The following is a 20,237-nucleotide window of genomic DNA, read 5'->3' on the forward strand; positions in this document are numbered from 1 at the left end:
TTTACACTAAACAGGAAATAATTTTTACCTACAAATAAGTCATACGTCTTTATTTTTTTTTCTAATACATTAAAAAAAATGTTTTTGAATTTAATATGTCGGAGGAAAAAAGTTAATATTTCTGGCTCATTAAGTCGCATCGATGTCATCCTTATCAGTGAATGTCGCGGCCTAGCAAATATTCACTGATGATCAGTATGACAATTATCTCTGGTGATGCTGGAAATAAGGCTAGATCTATTATCGGGTGGTTATGGCAAATTTGGTACAAATGGAAATTATAGACGCCCAGACTTACTAGGAAAAATTGGATGGTTTTGGAAACATAGAGGCGTGTCAACATACAAAAGTGGTTGACAGAAAATAATTAGGAATTTACCGAGGCCAATATGTATGGTAAATGGACAGTAAGTAATGTTAAATACATTCTGAAAAATGGATCCTTCCTCAGTGAAATTAGGTGACAACCATGGCTTCTGACAACAGTTTATTTATAGCTTGATGTATCTCCCCTGACAACAGTTTATTTATAGCTTGAGGTATCTCCCCAGTTTATTTATAGCTTGAGGTATCTCCCCAGTTTATTTATAGCTTGAGGTATCTCCCCAGTTTGTTTATAGCTTGAGGTATCTCCCCTGATAACAGTTTATTTATAGCTTGAGGTATCTCCCCTGACAACAGTTTATTTATAGCTTGAGGTATCTCCCCAGTTTATTTATAGCTTGAGGTATCTCCCCAGGAATACAATGATTTAGATGTAAATAGAGATAGAGATGATAATAATAATAATAATAATGACTGTATGACTACTACAATGAGCAAATGGTTTTTCCTCAAGTATGAATTCTCATATGAATCTGTAGAGTACGATTTTCAGCAAATGATTTACTACAAACATCACATTTATATGGCTTCTGTCCACTATGAATTTTTATGTGCTTGTGTAGGTTTCCATGTTGTGTGAATGATATACCACAAACATCACATTGATAGGGTTTATATCCTGTATGAGTTCTGATGTGTGACTGTAGGGTACTACTATGACTAAATGATCTACTACAAAGATCACATATAAAAGGTTTTTCACCAGTATGAATTCTCATGTGGGACCTTAAACTAGCGCGATAAGTAAATGATTTACTACAAACATCACATTCATATAGTTTTTCACTAGTATGGGTGTTCATGTGAGTTTGTAGGGTTCCACATGATTTACTACAAATATCGCATGAAAAAGGTTTTTCTTCTGTAGGAATTCTTATGCGTCTCTGTAAAGTATGTCTTTCAGTAAATGATTTTCCACAAACATCACATGTAAAAGTTTTTTTTCCTGTATGAATTCTTATAAATGTGTCTCTGTAAAGTACGTCTTTCAGTGAATGATTTACTACAAACATCACATTTATAACGCTTTTCGCCTGTATGAATTCTCATGTGTTTCCGTAGAGTACATATTTCAGTGAATGATTTACCACAAACATCACATGTATACGGTTTTTCACCGGTATGAATTCTCATGTGCCTCTGTAGACTTGATTTCCTATTAAATGATTTACTGCAAACTTCACATTTATATGGTATTTCTCCAGAATGAATTCTTTTGTGCTCCTGTAGAAGACTATATTCAGAAAATGATTTACTACAAACATCACATTTATAAGGTTTTTGTATAGTATGAGTTTTCATGTGCTTGTGTAGGTTTCCATGTTGTCTGAATGATTTATCACAAACATCACATTTATATGGCTTCTCGCCAGTATGAATTCTCATGTGTCTCTGTAGGTTTCCAGGCAGTGTGAATGATTTACTACAAACATCACACTTATAAGGTTTTTCACCTGTATGCGTTCTGGAATGTAAACATAGACTACTACTAGAAGCGAAGGATTTACTACAAACATCACACTGATAAGGTTTTTCACCACTATGAGTTCTTCCGTGATTCCGTAGAGTACCTCTTTTAGTAAATGATTTATTACAAACATCACATCTATAAGGTTTTTCACCACTATGAATTCTCATGTGTTGCCGTAGGCTACTAGTCTGTGTGAATGATTTACTACAAACATCACATTCATATGGTTTTTCACCAGTATGACTTCTCCTATGAAACTGTAGACTATTACTATAAGCAAATGATTTAGTACAAACATCACACTGATAAGGTTTTTCATGACTATGAGTTTTTGTGTGCTTTCGTAGAGTACCTCTTTCAGTAAATGATTTATTACAAACATCACATTTATAAAGTTTTTCGCCTGTATGACTTCTCATATGAAACTGTAGACTATTACTATAAGCAAATGATTTACTACAAACTTCACAATGATAAGGTTTTTCACCAGAATGAATTTTAATGTGTTTCTGTAGATAACCTCTTACAGCAAATGATTTACTACAAACATCACACTGATAAGGTTTTTCACTACTATGAGTTTTTGTGTGCCTCCGTAGAGTATCTCTTTCAGTGAATGATTTACTACAAACATCACATTTATATGGCTTGTCACCCGTATGTTTTCTTGTGTGACGCTGTTGATCTGAACGTCTAGAAAATGATTTTCCACAAACATCACATTCATAAGGTTTATCTCCACTATGACTTCTAATGTGTTGTTGTAGAGAGCTATTATCGTAAAATGATTTATCGCAAACATCGCATTTACAAGGTTTTTTTCCAGTATGTTTTCTTGTGTGACGCTGTTGATCTGAACATCTAGAAAATGATTTTCCACAAACATCACATTCATAAGGTTTATCTTCAGCATGACCCCTAATGTGTTGTTGTAGAGTGCTATCATTGTAAAATGGGATGACTGATTTACTACAAACATCCCTACATGCTTTCAACTCACTAGAACTGAACTCTAATTTATGATGTACTTCACAATGTTTCTCTAAATCAATGTCGGATTTAAATTCCTCATCACATAAATTACACTGATGAACTGGTTCAATATCTTCAGTTTTCACTTCTTCATCAAGACATTCATCTACTTCATCAGTTTTCTCTTCTTTAACATGACAATATTCATCTACATCATCTGTTTTCTCTTCTTTAACATAAAAATATTCATCTACATCTTCAGTTTCCTCTTCTTTAAAATAAACATGACAATATTCATCTACATCATCAGTTTTCTCATCTTTAACATGACAATATTCATCTACATTACAGTTTCCCTTTTCCACATTTACTTTATTTTGCTGTTCTAAATCACCAATCGTATAAAATGTTTTAACATCATTAGTTTCCTGTAATATATAAAAGTTATAACATCATTAGTTTCCTGTAATATATAAAAGTTATAATATCATTAGTTTCCTGTAATATATAAAAGTTATAATATCATTAGTTTCCTGTAATATATAAAAGTTATAACATCATTAGTTTCCTGTAATAAATAAATGTTTTAACATCATTAGTTTCCTGTAATATATAAAAGTTATAACATCATTAGTTTCCTGTAATATATAAAAGTTATAACATCATTAGTTTCCTGTAATATAAAAAAGTTATAACAGCATTAGTTTCCTGTAATATATAAAAGTTATAACACCATTAGTTCCATGTAATATATAAAGTTATAATATCATTAGTTTCCTGTAATATATAAAAGTTATAACATCATTAATCTCCTTTAATATCTAACAGTTATAATATCATTAGTTTACTGTAATATATAAAAGTTATAACATCATAAGTTTCCTGTAATATATAAAAGTTATAACATCATTAGTCTCCTTTAATATTTAACAGTTATAATATCATTAGTTTACTGTAATATATAAAAGTTATAACATCATTAGTTCCCTGTAATATATAAAGTTATAAAATCATTAGTTTCCTGTAATATATAAAAGTTATAACATCATTAGTTTCCTGTAATATATAAAAGTTGTACACTGATGAAATGCTATAACACCATTAGTTTCCTGTAATATATAAAAGTTCTAACATCATTACGGTAGTTTCCTTTAATATATAAAAGTTATAGCATGATTAGTTTCCTGTAATATATAAAAATTATAACATCATTAGTTTGCTGTAATATATAAAGTTATAACATCATTAGTTTGCTGTAATATATAAAAGTTATAACATCATTAGTTTCCTGTAATATATAAAAGTTATAACATCATTAGTTTCCTTTAATATATAAAAGTTATAACATCATTAGTCTCCTTTAATATTTAACAGTTATAATATCATTAGTTTACTGTAATATATAAAAGTTATAACATCATTAGTTTCCTGTAATATATAAAAGTTATAAAATCATTAGTTTTCTGTAAATATTGAGAAGCGGTGGCCTTTTGGTACTATTTCAGTGTTAGGCGGCTAGTGCAGTGGGTCGGTTACCGTCTTAGTGTCCTGTTATTCGAGTCTAAATGGTAAACAAAGCAAATGGCGTCAAACGTATGAAGTTCTCTCTCGTTAGAAATTAAAAGGTCGGTAAAATAAAAAGTTATCGATCGATTGGGCTGAAATTTGGTGTGTGGTCATTGCTAGTCCCCCTTAACATCCTCTGAAAATTTCGAGTGCCTACGACCACGGGAACTGGTAGAGGTACAAAAGTGTTCATCGGACCTAGCCATGACCTCACACCAAATTTCAGCCGAATCGGTCAATAACTTTTTATTTTACCGTAGTTTAGCTTATAACGAGAGAAAGTTTATCCGATTTTGATGCCATTTTGTTTGTTGGTTATTTAGACACAAATAATAACAAGACACTAAGACGGGTTCCGACATGACACACATAAGGCGAACGCTAGATCGGAGACGGTCCTGCCCATTTTATGACGTCTTATGTGGATTAAGGGTTAGGGTAAGGGTTAGGCTTGGCCCAGGGTTAAGGTTAAGGCTAAGGCTATCCCTGTCTACATCTTGAGACCATGACGAAATCTACAGGTCCTAGCCCTTACCCTAACCCACAATCCACATATGACGTCATTCCAGCCTAAATAGTCAACAAACAAAATGGCGTCAAAATCGGATAAACTTATCTCTATATAGAAGCTAAACTACGGTAAAATAAAAAGTTATAGCCGATTCGGCTGAAATTTGGTGTGAGGTCATGGCTCAGGCATCGATATTTCCGCGCACATGCGCACGGTGAGCGCAGGCACATTTGCTTTAAAAAAAATTTTTGCAGGCACATTTTTAAAGATGTAGCCACGCCGGGCAGCGCCTGCGCCCGGCACTATTTTTTGCCGACCAGCACAAAGAAAAAATCGAAATTTACCACGGCAATTAAACGGCAAAGCCATGGTAAAAGCCGACGTACGCAAACCATGTCTGTCACGGCATAATTTATTTTTGTGTGCCGTAGTAGACCCTATCATCCCAAATTAGTTTAAAGAAAGATGTATTGGTATTTTGTTTATTTATACTTAGAAGATGTGTAGGCCTAGGTATATTCATTTTACAATTATTCTACGGTCTTTATATTTGTTTATTTGCCGTAAATAGGTCACCCAGACAAATTTACGGCACTCCAATGTTACAGGTTTGAATGTCGTAATTGTCCAACATTTGCCTGCAAATTTTCATGATGTTTCTTATTTTATTTCTTACCTGTGTTGACCGTGGATTTGCTACGGCCCGAGAGTAAGACTAGGAGGACGATGAGAGCTTTCTCAGTTTCTGCCTGACCTGATTCTCATTCCACCGTAATAATAATAATATTCGTGAGACACGTACAACACGTAATATTTGAAAAAAAAACCCCAACAAAACAACAAATACCGAAAGGTCCTCAACTATCCAGAGAAACAGAGTGGGGCGAACAATTTTATGCTCGGTTGGGTGGTGTCAAAAAGTTTTTAGATCCCTGTATCATTGATGAAAATTAAGTGAATTTGGTAAAATTTGAATATATAAATGGAAATTTGATTTGCACTGAACAAAATACAAAAGGCAGCAGATGCTCTAAAAATACACCAAGAAGGGTTTAATTTTCATAAAAGACCACGTCCCCCTCCCAAAACATTTTTTGCCTCGCCCCGCTCGCCAGATATATTTATACACCACTCACCAAATCATGGCTATATCCCTGTGTTTCAGTATGACCCTGCAGGCACATTTTCAAGTGTGTGCGAGGCACACTCAACTTTTATAGAGCCCTGGCTAGTCCCTGTGAACACCCCCTGAAAATTTCAAATCTCTACGATCACAGGAACTGGTAGAGGTCCTTACTGAAATAGTATGTTACTGAAATAGTACCGGCCTTTTTTCATAATTTTTGTTGTAATCATAAAATTTAAGACAAAATAAACATTTTACCATTGGTACATGAATCGTGTAGGCCTACCATAATGCGTTTCAGTGCCATTTGCAACGGGTGCCAGTGAAGTCGTCCACAAGCAAAGTCTTCCACAGTGAAGTCGTCCACACCCATTGGTGGAGTCGTCCACAAGGCATTGGTGATGTCGTCCACAACTATTGGTGATGTCGTCCACAACTAAGAATAAGACTCGTACACAATTTACTCGTACTCAACTATTGGTGATGTCGTCCACAACTAAGAATAAGACTCGTACACAATTTACTCGTACTCAAAACGCCGATGTTATTGTTGGATTATTGTATGATCTTTCTTTTCATGTTAGATTGGCATTATGATTTTAGTTGGGTATTTTTGTTAGTTTGTTGTTCACCGATGTTTTTGCAATGAAGTATACTTGTATTGTTTGTTAATTGGCGTTATGATAGTAGTTCCGAAAGTCGTGTGGAGAAAGGGTGACCACGCAGAAAAACTATACTAATTAAAAATACATTATGTGTCCCAAAAGTCGTGTGGACGACTCCACCAACGTATTACTATATCCAGAAATTTTACTAAGTCGTGTGGACGACTCCACCAACGGGTGTGGACGACTTAACCAGATTTTTCGTGTGGACGACTTTGCTTGTGGACGACTTGACTGGCATTCTTTGTAACAAGGTGCTCAAAGAATGAGGCTAGACATATTCCACAAGTCATGTCAAACTGTGATATCATATTCTTATTTGGAAAGCATGCGCAATAAATAATATCGGTGTTGACTGGAATAACCATACGCTAGAAACTGACTTGCGGTTGAGACTTCTGGCGTATTTCGCCGAACATAACTGATGACAATTCACAGTAAAACGGACATGATTGAATGTAAAACAGTTTATATAAATTCATATTACATTATTATATGTGTTGCGACCCATTTGTGCCAATTTCTAGGTCCAAAATATTAGCGATTTAGCTTCTTTAACGTTACAAGTTTTGTAACTAATTAAAATTGACTGGGAAGCCATTGGAATTTCGACAAGGATTCAATAGGAGAGTTCCTGAATGTAGAGGCCGAGTGTAATGAGACCTACGTTCAGAGCTGAACTAAGTTAAATGTAGATAACAAACCTTACTTAATCTCTCAACCCTCCGTTATGAGTTAAGAACTGAGGCCATGACCTATAACGTTGCAGCTGCGGGAGCGATTCACACCTGGCATTTTTAAACAAAGTTGACAATAGTTTTAATCAAAACAACGATTGATTATTGTTATTTATAATATTTCTACAACACCCAAATAATACAATTAAGCATATAATCCTACCTGAAACGGGTACAAATCGTCGTTTTTATAAGGCTTTTATAACAGCCATTCAAAAGGACAATCGAAAGCACAGTAACTATGAATGGATTTTGATGGCGGTGAAATGTCAGACAAAAACAACGCTTCATTAATTTAAACGCGAATATTTGGAGTTAGGCGACAGTTGTGTCACTACATTGGCCTCTGTAAGTTTAATTAATCATAATATCATAAACTTATCTATTTTAAAGATGTTACATGCATTAATAAAGAAATTGAGTTTGCCACTTGGAACTAAAGGCATCCAATCGTAGCTAAAAACAATTCAGTATATCTCAACGTTTTTAGCTACGTTCTCGTAGCTAAGTTAAATGGTGATATCTCTGGACACCTTGGAGTAGATTACACTTTAAAAAAGTAATTTCATACAATAAAATCGTATCTTACCATGTCGATTATTTACTTCTGTGTCACTGATTCACGACAAAACAACATAAACAGTTAATCTAAAATCACTTCCGGTGTATCTTATTTGAAGGTTGTATTATTATTATAGACACGGATCAACCCAACACGAATAATTCTAGCTACGAGAACGTAGCTAAAAACGTTTAGATATACTGATGTGTTTCTTTTTAGTTACGATTGGATGCCTTTAGTTCCAAGTGGCAAACTCAATTTCTTTATTAATGCTTGTAACATCTTTAAAACAAGATGATTTTATGCTATCATGATTATGTTGTGAATGTCACGTGATTGCTTGTTGATATCACGTGACTACGTGAATTAATCACTTTAACTACGAATATTTCAAGGTACGGTTGCTAACCAAGCTAACAAGTTGTCGGTAGGACGACTATTATTTAAATATAGTCTTCTATATAGTAGTACTTATATACATTGGGAGCGCTCGGAAGAAATATATTATGGTCATTTCCATTTATTAATTTGTCTATTTATAATTCAAAATGAAATGAAATGGGGTTTAACGTCCTACTGTTCTGCTCCTATACTGGGCTAATGAAGACGGGCATACGCCATACAGTGTGCTATGAGGGAAATTTTGCCCGGGCAGCGGCACTATCGCCTACTCTTATATCGAATTCCAACTGCCAAGGATCTTTTACGTGCATTCCAATGTTTACACGGGACCTCGGTTTTTCGTCTCATCCGAAGGACTAGACAGCTGTCGTTGTCGCCATAATTCAAGAATTTACGGTCCGATATGCGTGAATATCAAAAGTAACCAAGATCTTTGGGTTATAAACTTACATTTTGAATTTCAACAAAATCAGATAAAAATTGTGACCTCTATAGGGTCCACAAGCTAAAAACACAATTTTTCGTACAATCAGGGGCCATTTTCCATGAAGTTTCGGCCCGATACAGTTTATTTATAGCTTGAGGTATCCCCCAAAGAATACAAAGATTAAGATGTAAATGGAGAGACTTTAAGGATAAAAGGAATGAAATAAGTATTTTGAGACTAACATACAGCTTGTTTTAAGGGCCAAGGGGTGTGGTTTCAATCCCTAACTTTTACCTGACAAGGAGTAGGGTCTACTGCCCATCAAACCAATTACACCAATAATGGTTCATAAACAAGCCTGGAAAAAACAGTTTTAGATGTACCTGACAAAATGTCAGACACTAATGAAATAGTACCTGACATTTTCAACTTAGTGCCAGACATGTATTAATAATATCAATAGAAAAGACAAATCAGTGCCAGACAAAATAACAGGCACCAGAGGTTTTGTGCCTAACATTGTCAGTGACAGGTGCCTTATTTCCAGGCTTGTTCATAAACATATATATATATATATATATATATCTTTATATTTCATGTGATTACAGGTTCATATATATCTTTATTTCATGTGATTACAGGTTCATATATATCTTTATTTCATGCGATTACAGGTTCATATATATCTATATTTCATGTGATTACAGGTTCATATATATCTTTATTTCATGTGATTACAGGTTCATATACATCTATATTTCATCCGATTACAGGTTCATATATATCTATATTTCATGTGATTACAGGTTCATATATATCTTTATTTCATGCGATTACAGGTTCATATATATATATATATTTCATGTGATTACATATCTATTCCTTAAAGCGATAATTTCATATTTTCTGAGAAAGTCAAAACATAATTATTTCTGTGTCTTTTGCTCAATAGGTTGTCAACTCACTATTATACGATTATAGGTATTATTCTCCATCTTAAAAATCCTTTGACCCCGGAAATAATAACACAATTACCTCCCTTGTTTTTCTATTCCCCCCATGGAATAGCTATCTTCAAACGTTTGAATTTAAAGTTGAAAATTATATTTTTGCCAATTTCTCAACTGGCAATAGTGAATTATAGGATTAATAGGATTATTCTTTAACAAAAATGAAATGAAATGGAGTTTAACGTCCTACTGTTCTGCTCCTAACCTGGGCTAATGAAGACGGGCATATGCCATACAGTGTGCTATGAGGGAAATTTTGCCCTGACAGCGGCACTACGACCTACTCTTATATCGAATTCCAACTGCCAAGGGATCTTTTACGTGCACGCCAATGTGTACACGGGACCTCGGTTTTTCGTCCCATCCGAACGACTAGACAGCTTTCCTTGTCAGCCCCTCCGTCCTGCATCACTGACAAGGGAGTACCACGCCGGAAAATCGGGATGAACTTGCAGCTTTAATATGTAAATGATCTTAATTAAATCAACCTGTCCGTAATATCATTTACTATTGGTCGTTTAGAGTTGGTCATGATAAATTCTCGGAAACGTTCCAGGCCGCGTTAATCTCATTAAAACACAGATCCTATTACATTTCGTTTTTAATAATTCAAAATTGCGTTTTCCTTGTCTAGAAGAGTTGTTATATAACCCGCATTCTGGTTGATGTGAGGAATAAGGTATGTAACAGTCTGTTACGGTGAGTTCTTAGCGTGTGATGCACGGTCTTGTGGGTAGACCACTAGAAACGTCAACACTGATTGATTAATTAATCCGTTAACTGCGTAGGGCGTTATATAATGTCCCAGACAACTGCCACTTACCGTGTGTAGGACGTAATATAACGTCCTGGAGGTATTTTCCCCAACCTATTCTTCGAACACGATCGCAGCATGTTTAAGACGTTATATTACGCCTGGTCGAGGAAATCTAATTGAAGGAAGACAACTCTATTTACCGTTAGTTTTAATTTGGTTTCAGACTACCAAATTTTGTATTCAGGAACGAAAAGGTCCAAAATGACGTTTATCGTCAAATTAATTACGCAATAGGGGGTAGTTAACGTTTTGAAAACTACGCAGTTAAGGGGTTAATGTCTTATGTCATAGGGTCAAAAACCACTCGTATGACCCCTGACGTGACCTTCTACTATAACTTGTCAGGTCTTCATATAATGTAGGCCATTGAAAGTATAAAAAACGAAACGAAATATAGATCTGTATCTTATTCAGATTGAGGTCACAGTCTAGGGTTCTTGTACGTGTGGGGGTGGGGAGAGTGGATGGATGGCCGAATGGTTAGCAAGTATGCACTGTATCATAAGGCCTGTCACTGAGTCAACCGGTGTGGTTTTGAATTCCCGGTTGTATGTGACAAGAAATAGGGACGCCTGTCCGCCCTTGTGGGTTTTCACCAGGTCCTCTGGTTTCCTCCCACTGCTAAAGACCCCTAAGCGCAAGAGAATTATTGGTATAAAATTAAACCATATGTTTCTCTCTCTCTTGTATGTGTATGCCAATGTTTTTCATGACCTACTAGATACAATTCCTTGCAAGACTCTCCGTCCTTCACCACTGCCTAGTCGTTCGGATGGGACGAAAAACCGAGGTATCATGTACACATTGGCGTGCACGTAAAAGATCCCTTGGCAGTTGGAATTCGATATAAGAGTAGGCCGTAGCGGCGCTGCCCGGGCAAAATTTCCCTCATAGCACACTGTATGGCGTATGCCCGTCTTCAATTAGCCCAGGTTAGGTGCAGAAGAGTAGGACGTTAAACCCCATTTCATTTCATTTCATTTCAACTACTAGATACAATTCCTTGCAAGACTCTCCGTCCTTCACCACTGACATCGAGTCATGTGGTGTGGTTTCGATGAGCAAATGATTTACTATAACTGACACATTTGAAAGGTTTTTTCTCCATGAGTTATCGCATTAAATTGTAGGTTAAAATTCTTAGATATGGTTTTTCTCCTGTATGTAGGGTGACCCATGCACTCTACAGAAATACAGTCCACCGCTGATAGTTCGAGACTACCACTGAAGTGTGCACATTAGCCGTGTCGAGACCAACTTTCTGACAGTATGATACTATAAATAGCCATGGCACGTGCAATTCTCTACAAATCTATCAACTATTACAGCCGTAAAAATTTTATTGTTGACGATTTTGAATAGCAGTAAAATTAAGCTTCTTGGTTATTACAGCAGATTTGGAAATTCCGTTCGTTTTATTTTTTAATTTGCTACATCATTAACTGTACCGTTGAGAGCGGCATCTTTTGGTTTAGTACAAATAATATCTCTGAATCACTTTTGTTAGCAGGAACATGATACTAGCAGTAGTTTCATTTTACTTTTACAAGCTTCTTAAAACAATTGTTGAGCTAGCTAACGTGAATTTTTCTAAATTCAATTTCTTGTTCCAGCTTTCTGTTATGTTTCGTAAAAAGGGCGTCTTGATTATCCCGACCTGTCAATCAGACGTAGAATGGTCGGTACACTGCAACCTATCTTTTACTCAAAAGTGTCTGGATGTTATGGACGAAACTTGGAACCAGTTTCAGTCTATTATTTATAGATCATTAAATGGTCATAGCTTATTAAGTACAACATGATCGTTTATTTAGTGACTATAATTGTGTGAAACTGATTTAAGGCCTGGTATGTATATAAATATTGTGGCGTAATTGTCGAGATATTTGGAGATATTTATTTATGGTGGGTCACCCTACTGTATGAATTCTAAAGTGTCTCTGTAGATTACAATTTCTGATGAATGATTTACTACAAACATCACATTTATAAGGGTTATCTCCTGTGGTGAGAGAGAGAGAAAATGGGGTTTAACGTCCACTCGACACAAACTATGTCATTTCGGGACTAACACATTTTATTTCAATAATTTTGCTTGGGCGTAGGGTTCTTTAGCAGTGGGAGGAAACCGGAGGACCCGGAGAAAATCCACGAGGTTGGACAGGGGACCCTACTCCTTGTCACGTACAAACGGGGAATCGAAACCCCGCCAGTTGACTCAATGACAGACCCTATGATACGGCGCAGCGCGCACATGCTAACCAATCGGCCATCCAACCCCCCTTCTCCTGTGGTTCTGTAGAGTATGTCTTTCAGTGAATGATTTACTACAAACATCACATTTATATGGTATTTCCTCAGAATGAGTTCTTTTGTAGATTACCATATTCAGAAAATGATTTACTACAAACATCACATTTTTAGGGTTTTTCTTCAGTATGAATTTTTATGTGCTTGTTTAGGGTTCCAGACCGTGTGAATAATTTATCACAAACATCACACTGATAAGGTTTTTCACCACTATGGCTTCTAATGTGTGACTGTAGATTACCATTTTCAGTGAATGATTTACTACAAACATCACACTTATAAGGTTTTTCACCCGTATGTTTTCTTGTGTGACGCTGTTGATCTGCACGTCTAGAAAATGATTTTCCACAAACATCACATTCATAAGGTTTATCTCCACTATGACTTCTAATGTGTTGGTGTAGAGCACTAATATTGTAAAATGATTTACCACAAACAATACATATAAAAGGTTTTTCACCAGTATGAATTCTAATATGTTTTTGTAGAGTGTTATTACGGTAAAATGATTTATCACAAACATCACATTTATAAGGTTTTGCCCCAGTATGAACTGTAATGTGTTGCTGTAGAACATCATTTGTGATGATTGATTTACTACAAACATCGCTACATGCTTTCAACTCACTACTATTACAAGAACTGAACTCTAATTTATGATGTACTTCACAGTGTTTCTCTAAATCAGTGTCAGATTTAAATTCTTCATCACATAAATTGCACTGATAAATTGGATCAATATCTTCAGTCATCTCTTCTTTAACATGACAATATTCATCTATATCATCTACATTAACATGTACTTCATTGTGTTTTTCTAAATCAGATTCTGACTTAAATTCTTCTTTACACAAATTATACTGATAGCAAGTTTCAATATCTTCAGTTTTTTCTTCTTCAAAATGACAAAATTCATCTACATTACTTTTTTCTTTTACCTCAATTACTTTATTTTGCGTGTGAAATCTTTTAACATCGCGAGTTTCCTATAATATATAAAAATGTATAACATAATTAGTTTCCTGTAACATATAAAGGACATTAGTCCGCATAAAATTCTGTCGGAAGCTTCGTGCAGAGAATTCTGGTTGAGGAACATTACTTATGAACGATACCTCTAGCTAGTTACCTTGGAGTAAATTGCACTTTTAAGGGATGATTTCATACAATAAAATCTGATCTTACCATGCTGAATATTTACTTTTGTGTCACCGATTCACGGCACGACAAAACAACATCAACAGTTTATCTAATAACTTCCGGTGTATCTTATTTGAAGGTTGTATTATTATTATAGACACGGATCAACCCAACACGAATAATTCATGTTCGTATGCAAAGTCACATGTCTGTATTTTGTTGGCAAAAAAGGTAAAATTATCAACTATTCGCTAATGAAAAATATACTACAGGTCTGTTTTATCCTACTGGTAGGAAATTCTTTACAAATGAGCAGTTACAAGCGGGTAGGACTGACAAGTATGGGACGAACAATGGTCCGGGATTGAAAGCGTTGGTGTTTGGTGGTTTATTGCCTTTGTCCTGCGACTTTGGTCTGAAATATTTTACCTCTCATTCCCGGAGTCGGTCAATTATTAAATCGGAACCTTTATTGACCGTTGTGTTGGATGTGCAATCTCGGTCACAAAACCCTACTCACATGAGGGCAGTTTTGAGTTCATGTGGCCGATTGTGCTTTCCCCCCACTAGGGAGAGAGAGAGATGGGGTTTAACATCCACTCAATACAGACTCGGTCATTTAGGGACTAACATATGGTTTAATTTTATTTCAATAATTCGGTTGCTCATAGGGATGTTTAGCAGAGGGAGGAAACCCATGAGGTTGGACAGGCAACACTACTCCTCGTCACGCACAACCGGGATTCGAAACCACGCCAGTTGACTCAATGACAGGCCTTATGATACAGCGCGTACATGCTCACCATTTAGCCATACACCCCCCCCCCCCAAGACCCCTAGGTGCAAGCGAATTATTGAAATAAAATTGAACCATATGTTAGTCTCGAAATGACCTAGTATGTGTTGACTGCCAGCTTATTGTGTGCTAGCTTGACTGACGGAGTGGGTGTTATTTCTTGATCAAATGGTTAGGCGGTTTTGGGAACATTGAGGTGTGTCAGCGTACAAAAGACTCTGCAATTAAACAGCGGAAAAAGGAGTTGACAGAAAATAATTAAGAATTTAATTAGGCCTCAATATGTATGATAAATGGACAGTAACCCTATTTAAAAATACATTCTGAAAATGGATCCTCCCTCAGTGAAAACAGTTTATTTATAGCTTGAGGTATTTCCAGTGACAACAGTTTATTTATAGCTTGAAGTATCTCCCCTGACAACAGTTTATTTATAGCTTGAGGTATCTCCCTACGGGTTTCACCAGGTCCTTCAGATGCTACTAATACTGTCGTCATAGTCTACAGTCGAACCAATTACAGGAATAATAATGGTTCATCTATACATATCTTTATTTCTTTTGATTACAAATTCATATATACCTTATGTCATGTGGGTAAGATGTGGCTAACGAGCCAGCTTCTTTTATTATTTTTTTCTTCTAGATATATTTATTGACACAATATACAAAATACATAATTCTATTTTCATTCTACAAGAATAATTTCACAGGATATTTACAGTTTAAAAGTTGTATATAAAAATATATACAGCACATTACCCACTTAGTCACCTTGGCCTCCTCATCGTTCCTAGAACGCTAGAAATTTAAAACCTAAACAGGACTAAAGTACTGAATGTGAAATTTGTAATAAACAACATCTTTCAACTCGTGTTGACCAAAATATATTCACATATTTGTATCATTTGCTTGATAAAGACGAGTGTATCCTCGTCCAAACGTCGCATAGTATCAAACTCAGTAATTGTGTATCCATAAAATCGTACCTTGTGTTGACCAAAATACTCTCATTTTAAATGTTTAACAGGGCCATTCAAACTACTAGAGGCTTTCCGTCCTTCACCACTGACATGGAGAAACTACCACGGAAAATCCTAAGGAACTATCTCAACGACAGTACTATATACCGGAAAACACCGAAAAACAACTGGAAAACACTGGAAAACACCATGTTATACTGAATTCCGGAAAACACCGGAAAAACACTAAATACCGGAAACACACTAAATGCCGGAAAACCTCCTAAATAGGTAACCCAGAGCCTGGTCCTCTGTTTGCGGGGAGTTAGGGTTAGGGTTAGGTTTTTTCAGTCTTTTCCAGAGGACCTGCGGTGGGTTAGGGTTAGGTTTTTCCGATGTTTTCCAGAGGATCAGTGGTGGATTCGGGTTAGGTTTAAGAATTTGGGGGAGAGGTTAAGTCTCCACATAAGCACTGACCTAGGATGATGAAAAATTAGTTCGTGATATTTCCTAGTTTTATTAAAAATACATACAATACATTAGATTTATATACAAAGGCGATTTCACTGTTTATTGGTGTTGGTGGCGCTGATGGTCTTCCTTGGGTGGTGCTTCTGGTATTATTGTTTCTGAAGAAAAAAGAAAATAAATTTGAGGCTCTCGGGAGTGAGCCACATTAGTGTGTTTCTTACTACGGATTGGATTTTCTAAAAAATCATGTTTGTTCCACGTCACCGGGTTAGGGCTAGGGATTCTTATATCTTATTGATTTTATTTACTAACGGTTAGGGATAGGATTTGATATATGGTTTGTTTTGGGTCAGGGTGGAGACTGGTCTTATTTAATCTAATTTACTGTGCACTAGGATGTCGTTCAGATTTTTATTTTTAGAATGTGTAATTATAAGTTTCTGTGTGAATATTTTCGGGTAATTTTCTTGGAGATCAGTATAGTGTTTTCTGATGATTTTGGATGCACTTGCTGCTTTTGCGCTAAATGAAACTACAAAAGGAGCTATTGCGCTAGCCGTATGAATATTCAAACCTAGGGGGGCTGTTGTTTTCAATTTGTCAATCCAGAATTTTTCTCTAGTTAGCCTAAACGTTTTAATTTCTTCTGAAGTTTCAAAGTCGCTCTTGGTCTTTTCTATTGGCGTGACAATGAGATCAGAAATGTCATGATTCGGTTGGTTGAAATGAATTGAGACAGGTTTGTCTTTTTTGGTGACTATGTCTGACCGGTGACCGTTAATTCTTTCCCTAAGTGCATTTTGAGTCTCCCCTACGTATTGCTTGTCACATTTTCTGCATGAAATTAGATAAATTATGTTTGAACTACTGCATGAAAGTTGGTCTAATATTGGGAATTTTGTGCCAGATGTTTTGTTATGGAAATGGTCGGATTTTGCATGTTTGACATCTTGGTTTTGACTGCTGATTGTATATTATTTGTTTCTTTGGCGGCAAGCTCAGCGAGAGTGTTGTTTTTTATACGTCGTAGATAGCGTTTGGAGTATCCCCTTTCCCTTAGTTTGTTAAATACCAATGTACATGCTGATTCAAAGTCGGTCTTCTGAGTACATATCCTATGAAAACGGAGAATCTGAGATTTTATGATGCCAGAGAATGTATGTTTTGGGTGAAAGGAGCTGTTGAACAATAATTGATGTGTGTCGGTTTCTTTGAAAAATACTTTAGTTTCCAATTGGCCTGTGATTTTGGTGTTGCTACTTTTAAACACGGTAGTATCAAGGAAATCTATGCTGTTATGGCTTACATTTGCGGTTAATTTGACAGATGGATGATGATTGTTCAGAATGTTGAAAAACGTCCAAAATTCGTCTAGTGTGTACGTCCAGACTATGAAAACGTCATCTAAAAACCGCCCATAGAAATCTGGTTTTAATGGACAGAGTGGCAGAACTTCCCTTTCCCACTCCGCCATGAAGAGATTTGCATAACTCGGGGCAAATCGTTTTCCCATCGCAGTTCCGGAAGACTGAAGGTATACTTGGTCGTTAAAAGCGAAGTCATTACTCCTCAGACAAATGTCGAGTAGTTTGAGGATTTCTTCGTCCGGCCTGGATGCCTGCGAGTTCCTAAGAAATGCTTTCCTAACTGCTTCAATACCTGTGTTATTATCAATGTTCGTGTACATGCTTTGTACGTCGATGGATATTAAAATGGTGTGTTCGGGGACTCTTAACTGTTTGATTTTCTGAATGAAATCGTTAGTGTCTTTAAGGTAGGATGGGTGTTGGCATGCTAGTGGTAATAAGAAATGGTCTATATATTGTGATACGTTGTATGATTCGCTGCCACAGTCTGATATTATTGGGCGTCCCTTGGGTATTTTATTAGGTATAAACCATTCTGTTTCTGGATTTTTTGGTATTTTTGGTAGTGTATAGAGATGTCTTTGTCGGCAGTCAGATTTAGCAGATAGATAATCATATTGTTTTGCTGTTATGTATTCCTTATCGTGCAATTCATATAAGATGTTGTTTATTAAAGTTGCGGTGTCCTTAAAGATGGGTTGGTCTAATTTAGTGTAATGTATAGGATTACTTATTTGCTTTTCTGCCTCTGAGATATAGTCTGCGCGATTCATTATGACACAACACCAGCCTTTGTCGCTTTTCTTAATTATTATGTTTTTGTCTTTTTTAAGGGCGTTCAATGCCGTTTTAGTTCCTCGGTTGAGATTTGGTTTTTGTGACTGTGGTTGAATGGATGATATTTCTATATTCATTTCGTCGAAAGTTTTTAGGATGGCTGGTGATAATGACTTTTTAGGTGGTTTCCATGTGGATTTTGCTGTGAATAATTTTTTACCTCTGCCGGGTTTGTTCCTAAAAAAATAAGTCAACGAAAGTGTTCTTTGGAAGCGATCGGTTGCCTGGGTGATGGGGTCTATGGATGTTATTGTGGGGGTTGGGATGAATTTAAGGCCTTTATCAAGAATGTTCATTTCTAGGGGGTTGAGAAGTCTGTCGCTCAAATTGACAACTGTCTGTCCTAAAGACGGCTTCTCATTCCTTTTCCCTAATCCTAGTTTAAATTCCTCATCCAGCAGTTGATGATCTCTCTGGCCGTGTCTGGGCTCCAGTGGATTGCGTCGTTACCTTTCAGTTCTATTTTGCCCTTGAAGGTTGGTAATGTGGTGGCGTTTGGTGAAGGTGCAGTGGAGATCAGTTGGTTGTAGCTGGTGATGTTTTGGTAGGCGATCGGATTTTCTTGTCGGAGTCGGGAAGAAGTGGGGATCTGTGTGGCGAAGAGCTTGGTTGTTGGGAAAGCTGCTCTGGTCATCTTGAGTAGATCTAGCATCTGCTCGTGTATCCTTGGTCCACTTTCCTCCCTGTTGTTGAGCCCGACGTGTACCACTAATTCTTCTGGTGCAGGACCCATGTAGTTCTGGAGTATCTGTTTGATGTGGCTGATCTTGGCTCCAGAATAGCTATGGATCTCCCAGTCCCCGAGGAAGGATGCAATCCTAGCCAGGTTAGAGGACCCAATAACCAGGGTCTTTGCCATGACGGGTGGTAGGAACCATAAATCCTTCTCGTCTTTACCTTTGTAGTTGTGAGGTCTCTTTAGGGATAGGTTGAGTGATCGCCTACATCTGGCGGAAGATCTGGTGGCGATTCTAGGGTTAGGAATGATGGGCGATCTAGGGGACAGACAGTCGACAAGCGCATTTAGTGGCGATATAGATCCCGAGGAAGTAGGTGAACCAGACACAACCCGGGGCGAACTGGTTGATCTAGCTGCACGCTTCGAGAGAGTGTTAATGCAAGTGCCTTCTCCAGGGGATAATTTTCTCTTGTTGGGTGTGTATCGTTTTGGTGTGTCCCGGAGAAGGTTGTGTGTAATGTGCATGGGTGATGGGGGAGGAGCGTGACAGTTTTAGAGACCGTGGACAGTAGGCGGTGGAAATCTGTCTTCACACTATCCTGAAGTCGCTTGCCGTAGGACTTCTTGGTCCATGCTAGGGCGTGGCTAGAGTACTCTTGCACAGCATCTTTGGTAAAGTGACGTGACTTCAAGTACTCCAGTTTCTCCGCTAGCATGGCTCGGTAGTGTGTCGACAGGGATGAGGCGACGTCCTTGGCCCATTTCAAGTTCAATGTTTCAATGATAGTGGCTATGGTAGGCGTCTTCATGGCCGGCTTCACAAACTTATTCAGGTCTTGGATCTTCCAAGTGAAACTTCTGGTTGGTGTTCCATTCTCCTGGCTCTCCATACTGGTCAAGTGGTGGAGACATTGGAGGACCTGAAAGAAGGCTTTCACGACACCTGCATTTTCTTGGGGTTGTTGGCGCTCCTTTGGTAGACGTTGGTTTGGTTGGCGCTCCTTTGGTAGGCCCTGGTTTCGTCGG

General features: G+C 36.9%; 1 protein-coding gene and 1 long non-coding RNA gene across 2 annotated transcripts; both read right to left on the bottom strand.

Annotated features, from left to right (window-relative positions):
* Window positions 1-998: 998 nt before the first annotated feature.
* LOC130012910 (zinc finger protein 883-like) lies at window positions 999-9,296 on the bottom strand. Its single transcript, XM_056101043.1, has 2 exons — window positions 9,158-9,296; window positions 999-3,232 (listed from the first exon to the last, which is right to left on the bottom strand). The coding sequence occupies exons 1-2, from the start codon at window positions 9,265-9,267 to the stop codon at window positions 1,309-1,311; spliced, it is 2,034 nt and encodes a 677-aa protein (XP_055957018.1). The 5' UTR covers window positions 9,268-9,296; the 3' UTR covers window positions 999-1,308.
* A 228-nt stretch (window positions 9,297-9,524) lies between these two features.
* Window positions 9,525-14,214, bottom strand: LOC130012209 (uncharacterized). Its single transcript, XR_008787586.1, has 2 exons — window positions 14,146-14,214; window positions 9,525-13,946 (listed from the first exon to the last, which is right to left on the bottom strand). It is a non-coding gene; the product is annotated as an uncharacterized LOC130012209 (long non-coding RNA).
* Between the last annotated feature and the right edge of the window lie 6,023 nt (window positions 14,215-20,237).

Source organism: Patella vulgata, chromosome 1, assembly GCF_932274485.2.
Source record: "Patella vulgata chromosome 1, xgPatVulg1.2, whole genome shotgun sequence".
NCBI classification, from domain to species: domain Eukaryota; kingdom Metazoa; phylum Mollusca; class Gastropoda; family Patellidae; genus Patella; species Patella vulgata.

Coding starts and splice junctions, on each gene's coding strand:
- LOC130012910 (XM_056101043.1), bottom strand. CDS start 9,267: ATGTCTGGCACTAAGTTGAAAATGTCAGGTACTATTTCATTAGTGTCT. Junction 3,233..9,157: donor GTTTATGAACCATTATTGGT/GTAATTGGTTTG, acceptor TGTTAAAACATT/TTATACGATTGGTGATTTAG.